This window comes from Macrosteles quadrilineatus, unplaced genomic scaffold, assembly GCF_028750875.1.
Source record: "Macrosteles quadrilineatus isolate MER2022 unplaced genomic scaffold, UCM_ALF_1.0 Scaffold_668__1_contigs__length_38786, whole genome shotgun sequence".
NCBI classification, from domain to species: domain Eukaryota; kingdom Metazoa; phylum Arthropoda; class Insecta; order Hemiptera; family Cicadellidae; genus Macrosteles; species Macrosteles quadrilineatus.
In genome coordinates this window covers 23,169-30,522 of record NW_026543261.1, presented here as the reverse complement: position 1 = coordinate 30,522, position 7,354 = coordinate 23,169, and the positions used below count along the sequence as shown (strand labels likewise).

The 7,354-nt window shown below is 33.5% G+C and overlaps 1 protein-coding gene across 1 annotated transcript; it reads left to right on the top strand.

The window, feature by feature from the left end:
• The first annotated feature begins 644 nt into the window (after positions 1 to 644).
• On the top strand, positions 645 to 7,070 carry LOC128982587 (ionotropic receptor 75a-like). The gene is made up of 7 exons (XM_054401547.1): positions 645 to 926; positions 1,530 to 1,663; positions 2,837 to 3,007; positions 3,562 to 3,779; positions 3,922 to 4,133; positions 5,040 to 5,305; positions 5,899 to 7,070. Exons 1-7 carry the CDS (start codon positions 645 to 647, stop codon positions 6,113 to 6,115), a joined length of 1,500 nt encoding a protein of 499 aa, XP_054257522.1. The 3' UTR covers positions 6,116 to 7,070.
• Positions 7,071 to 7,354: the final 284 nt, after the last annotated feature.

Below are 7,354 nucleotides of genomic sequence, written 5' to 3'. Positions count from 1 at the left end.
GCCACATCCCTCATGTCTCTAACCTATGAGAAACTGACTACGAGCAAATTTACATATTGTTTATCAGACTACACCAGTTTGACAGATAACAATTATCATGGCTAATGAATCAATCATGTTTTACTCTCTAGTTTTTGTTTCATAAGATCTCTAAATATTACGTCAATTACATGTAATTTTCTAAATGTCATAAATTTTTTTTTAAATTACAAAAATGGAAAATATAAAATGTAACAAGTATAACTTTTATAATCCTTATGTGATAAAAATGTATGAGAATAATCTTCATCGGGGATACAAATAAATAATAACAAATAGATCAAATATGTTAATATTTTTTTAATCACCAAATAATAAATTTGGCGAATCGGTGTCCCAGTAGTTAGCAAAAAAGATTTCAATTAAAATTTGTAGAATAGTTGGAAGACAAATTTGATTTTACGAGATTTTTTTATGTAAACTCAACATGGTAAAAGTTTCATTTTGCAAAAACAAAATAACACTTTAGGTTTAGACTCACAACTGTCTGCTGAACCAGGATATTGAGATCCTTGAAGGAAAATATTAAATTTCTAAAAGATATCTTCTAATCTAAAATGACTTATTTTTACATGCTTCTCATATTGGGATTTCAGGGTTCTCAAATGAGGATGCTGAATGATAGTTATTCCTGGTTGATTTTGAGTGAAAGTAACACTACCTTGAATGAACTGGAAGACCTCAACTTCGGACTGACCAGTGAAGTTTCTCTGGCAACTCCTGGAGTGACCTTGTACGACCTTTACAAAGTCAACTACTCATCTCCTCTTATCAAACAAGTTGGAGCGACATGGAACAAATCTACTGGATTTGATGTAAAGATCAATGGAACTAAAGTGAGACAACGTTCAAACTTTAACGCAATAAAACTTAAAGGAACTGTGGTTGTAAGTAGTTGATGTTTTTAATGTGCTTCACATATTCTCCAATTGTATATTATTGTGTTTTGCTGTTTTGACGTTTGCTGTTGTCAACAGGTGTATGTTAGCTAGTAGATAACTTCCTCGTTCATTGAGAAATATGTTCTTCACACAATATTCAGTTCAATGTGTATTACATTAACAAAATAATAAATATTTAAATAGCAACCCAGCAGACGCACAGGCAGCACTTGCCTATGTCTGTTGTATTTCATACAATCAATTTAATTTAATTTATACAGAAATGTTCTTTTTTATTCTTCGTCTTAGTTATATTTTTTATTATTTTGTATTAAAAAGTGTGTCATTGTTTTCTGTATATATTATGTGGAAATAAAAAAAACATTCATTCATTCATTCATTCACAATTATAATAATCAGTCATCAACATTCAGAAGTACTAGCATATCAGTACAAATAAATAGTAACTGTTTTACATCTTTTATTTTGAAGAAAAGCGATGTAACTTTATCTTTGACATTCTGTAAATTTACAGCATTCACATTAAAAATGGGATATAGGTATATAGTACAGCTAATACAGAATATTATTACATTTGGTTTTTTACAGCTAACAAAATTTGAAACAAACTCCACGAATGCAGAAGAAAGGATTCTTGATAATAATATTTCACCACATTTAGACGCAGTATCTCGGTTTGCATACATTTTGTTTTTAAAACTTCAAGACATGTATAACTTTACGTAAGTTAATTTTGTTTTTGTACTAGTAGACTATATACATTTATGATGTGTTTTTTCCATTCATAATTATCTATATAAATAATACAACAAGGGTTTTTCTGTAACTTAACTTTCCTTTTCCATCCTTCGTACTCATGAGATTTTTTTGATTGAGGTGTCATTCTCAAACTTTTGATCTAGCGGAGGGGCAAATGATAATTAAAATAGCAATATCCTTCAGTGCTTTGCCGCAAGCATTTTATTTGTTTTTTTTTTAAACATTTATATTTGATTGAAAATCATAGTCATATGTTGAATTATTTATAGTGTATTATGTTTTTTCTAATGAAATGCAATAGCTTAGTTTAAAAAAAAAAAAAAAATACAAAGTGGTATTTTATTTGTTTTTAGAGTTGGATTTCATAGATTCAATGAAGCTGAGGAACTTTCTTTGTAACAGTTTATGTGAAATTACTGTGAACAACTGATCCTTTAGTTGAATGATAGTGAATTATTGACAAGAGACAAAATAGTGTATGAAAATGCATTTTTGTCATACCTGAGCAAAAACAGCCGTTTTTAATGAATGCGTTGCGTCATCAACAAATTCAATTTAATATTTAAAAACATAAGTCTTTCAAGAGTAAAAGGGCACCTATTGCATTGTAAGTGTAGTCTCAGAAATAACCTATTAAAATGCTGGAAAAGTTACACATCTACCATTGATTATAGAAACAATATGGTTTCCAGACTCAGACACTATTTGTCATTGGGATATGAATTAATGATTGGACCGCTCCCTTTCAAAATGTAAAACATGCCACTAGTGTAGAAACACACTTGCACAAATCTAGTTCTACCACTTAGTCTTACACAATAATTATCTTTTCTTTATACAATCGGTTGTGTGGCAGATAACTCACAATATAATTGCAATATCAACAATGTAAATTAGAATAAAAAGGCCATTTTATTCTTTCACTTCCTAAAACTTTGAGTGTCCTCAGGGTTAGTGGATTTTGAATAGGCCACTTCATGATCTACCTTATAGTGAGGAATTTCAGCCCAGTCAATTCAGTTGTTTTTGTGACCACAAACAGACAAATTTTCAGGCAACACAAAATGCACCTCTCTCTATTTAATGTTTTAAGTTAAAAGATCATTTAATTAGGTATCAATTATTTGTTCCGACAGATTTACTTTTGACGTGACAGAGTCTTGGGGCTACGTGATGCCTCACGGAGGACATGACGGGATGGTAGGTCAGCTGGAGAGAGGGGAGATAGAGCTCGGACTGACTCCGGCGACAATGTTCAAACATCGCATGGACACTGTGGACTTTACTGCACCCGTTTGGAAGTTCAGGTAAGAATTATTAAATTTTGTTTAAAGTTTGGAAAATTTTCTGTCACTGATATAATATAACATAAGTTTCAGATAGTCATTTGTTCATGAATTGGAGATTTGGTGGAGAATCTAGAACATGACAAGATTACGCCCAAACCAGGCTCCATTTATACAAAATTTTAACTTTTTGTTATCTTATTTCAATTATAATTTGTCTAAAATGATCCTTTTACACATCAACTCACAATTGCCAACGCTGAACTTCGAAGAAAAAACTATACATTGTATCATTTTTCTCAATTAGGCTATGTATTTGTATTTTCGGTTTGTGTTTTTTACTGTAAAATGTTTCTACAAGCATTTAAACATACACCCACAAAAATGTTGGACAAATACATTACTACACCCTTTAGCTACTTAGAAACATTTGAAAGTAGTAAAATTATTTAGTGAAGACCTGATTTGGCAAAGAAATGCAATGGATTATTTGTAAAATAAAAAAATATATATATATTGTGGACTGCGATGTATACTTCATGGTAGTGTATGTTTTATACAGTAAATGTTTATAGGACTTGTTTCATTTTCCGCCACCCTAAATCACTGGGACTGTACAAAGCACTGGTGATGCCTCTGTCACCGGCTGTGTGGGTCTGCACAGGGATATTATGTGTGCTCGTAGTGGCAGCGCTGCGTCTCATTCATCAGTTTGAGGTGTCTGATTGGCCGGACACTGAACTGTCCTGGAGTGGCAGCGCTGTCTTGGTCATTGGAGCTATCAGTCAACAAGGTCAGTTGGAATTGGCAACTCTGTCTTTAGTTTGGGCTGGCAAGTACCTCGTACTGTATTTCTGTCCGTATCCTCTCACTGTTCTACTGATATAACCAATTGACTAGATTACACACTGCACACTTTATCCCTATGTTGGCAGGGCTGGCCAGTACCTCGTACCGTGTTTCTGTCCGTATCCTCTCACTGTGCCTCCTGGTGCTGAGTGTGGTGTTGTATGCGTTCTACGGAGCTGCAATAGTCACCTCCCTCCTCACACCCCCCGCCAAGAGTATCAGAACCATCAGACAGCTGTTGGACAGCCCCATCAAGATGGGGGTGGAAAATACTGCCTACACAAGGGATTACTTCTCAGTGAGTAGCATCTGTGACTGTTGATAGAACATAGAACTAGACACGACGAATTCTGATTATTTTAAAGTTGTCACCAGATTTAGAGGAAAATGTACAAAGTTTGATTGATCCGCCAACAGAGTGTGCTGATGTAAGTTGTTAATTTCTGTCAAATACGCCGGCTGATTAATCGAGTCAAACTGATAAGGATGACTTATTGTAAGCTATAGAATCTTTAATGTCACATAGACTATTTCAGTACGCAAAAAAAAAGGAAATTGTACTTTGGACTGTGGCACACACTGTGAGTACTAGTTTATTCAATCTTGTTTTTCATTTTATTTCTGGCTAACATTATTAAACAGTCTACTTAGAAAGCTTAAAACACTAACAAACAGGAGCTAGATTTGCAAACAATTTAGTGAAGTTTATTAAGCATTAAACTTAATATGTTTTAATAAACAAATCCTACATAAGTTTTGCCTTGAGTTGTAATAAACATTTTAGCAGAGGAACACTTCTAATTGAAGACATTTATATTTATTTTTAGTCTCTGTATAAACACTGTTTCTACAAAAATTGTCTTCATAATCAGTCTTCTCAACCAATAGTATCAAAGTTCAAGTAGTATTTTTCATCTAATGCTAATAATTACTATGCTTGTGGATTTGCAAATTATATACACACAAACAATTGTATTTTGTCATATTATTTTAAGTTGACCGATTACATTTTAATGTTTTAGATGGCACATTCCATTTTACAGTGACTTTGCAAAGACTGAGTTCCAATTTACACTAAATGCACTGTACCAATTATTTAGTTTGAGACCTTCACACAAAACCTGCACTCAAAATAATAATCTACTGTCATCATAAGTTTATTGCTACCAATTAATACAATAACATGCAGAGTGTTTTGTTCAAGAAATCAACAGATGCTTTAACAGCCGAACTGTACAGAAAGAAACTCCGAACCCAAACTGGATTTATGGCTGTTCCCAAGGGGATAGAAAGGATGAGGATTAAAAATTATGCATTTTATGCTGAAGATGCAACGTTGTATCCACCAATAGACAAGACATTTAGCAATCCCGAGAAATGTGAACTCACCGAGATTGAACTGTTCCCTCCATATTTGGTTTCATGTCCTGTTCAGAAAACTTCACCTTTCAGAGATTTTGTATCTTGTGGGTAAGTGGCATATTATTAGTATTTGATCAGCACTTGTAGTTGTGGCATATGGATATTTTCTAAAAGGTACTTTAAGTAACTAGGTGGTAGTGAACTGTTTTTAAAGGTCAAGGTATGGGCTTGTAACAATTGGAACAGACACAAAGCACCAGAAAAGTGCTGAGTGAAATACCCAAGGGAAAAGTACTAAGAGTATGTACGGGACACCATGATTGACCCGCCCAGAGCTTCAGAAAACAAGAGCCTGTAGAGGACTGCAGAGGATGGAGAGGAAGAACTCAGCTTGAAGAACAAGAAGACTTGGAGAACTCAGGCACATTGACACAGGACACAGGGTTCTGGAATCCTGGGTCCTGGCCTTGAGGAACTTCAAGTCGTATATTTTATTTTTAGTTCTGATTTGGCCGCTTAATAATAAAATAAATAACAATAATACCGTATGTTTTAAAAATAAATCTAAATATTTCAAAATTCATTCCTTTCCTATTTTTAAAATCGTTGTTTTTCCTTCAGGTTACAAAGGTACCTAATCAAAGTTTGTACTCCTATTCTTGATAATCAAATCAGATCTACAGATACTCAAATGTTTTTAGATTCGACCTGATGCGGGAGAGAGGAATTCTTTATCGAGAGAACAAGGTGTGGCATCCGCATCGGCCTGTGTGTGTGGGAGAGAAGCAAGTAGCTCGAGTAGACCTGGAATCTGTCATGTTAGCATTCATGATTCTAGCCGCTGGCGTGGTCTGTTCCTTGCTTATACTCATAGCTGAGAGAACTATTCACCGACTCAGACAACCAATTCAATATTGAGTATTTAATAACCATTTGATGCCCTCACTAATGTTAAATTTCTTTAGTTTCTATAGAGGTTTGGTTTAGAATTTAAATTTAATATATTTTTTTAATTGTTAACTATTACAATATCTAGGCCCTATGTTTTATTATAATATCTATGATCTATAATAGGTCATAAAGGCTAATAGTTGACAGACAAGACATGGTATGTTATTTGTTATACAAGGTGTTTTAGCATAGAATAGAAATTTAATTGTTGGAATAGTTATGTTTAGAAACCCTTCCCGACAGACCGCCACCACCCACCACCGTTCGAGCGAACACCATTACCGCACCGATACGTTGTACAGCCTTCGGTCTCGGTGGTGTAGTGGATAGCGCACTGGGCACCGGGCTGATGATTCGAAGGTAGTCGGTTCGAAACCCACCGGAGACATTAACTTTTTGATTAGATTTTTTTCATTATCAGCAAGTTTGGTTTGTTTGGTTAGGTTATGATAGTTAAATTTTATAATTAAAAAACTATATAATACTTTAATATATGAACAGAACTATTTTTGTTATTAGTAAACCTTCATTCGATATTTTCTTTATCAGCAAGTTTGGTTAGCTTGGTTAGGTTATGATAGTTAAATTAATTTAAATTTAACCTACAAACGATACGTTTTGACAGCGACAGTGATGGAGATAACAATTTCCCACGATCAGTTCGGCTATGAACGGTATGATGCATTCTGCACGGCACGGCGCGGTGGTGGTCTGTCGGTAACATCTTGTGTTTAAATGCAGTTTTGTTAAAAAAGTTACAGTATGTTTCAGACTACTTTAAGATATGCTTTTTGCTGATTGTGAGCACAATGCTTTTAGTGATAAAAAAGTAGTTGAATCTGAGAAACTAAATTAATCAGCAATAATGGAATTTTTGTCGGTAAATAGAACCAATGTTTGTCTTTTCAGTTACAAAATAAAATATGAAACAAAACCTTTACCAATATTGTTCTGTAATTTATTTTCCAACACCTTGTTTCAATAAATAGCAAGCTTGTCCGTTCAAATATGAGATATACCATATTCCTAGATTTATATTTCAAATTATAAATAATTCTTTAGAGAAATAAATACATAAACAGATATAAGAAAATAGTTTATTTTGAAGAATACCTTTACATGACAAATAAATTATGGCTATTCATAAATATTTAATTATTCACAACAATAAAGGAAAACTCATATGCTTACAATAAAAGTATATAA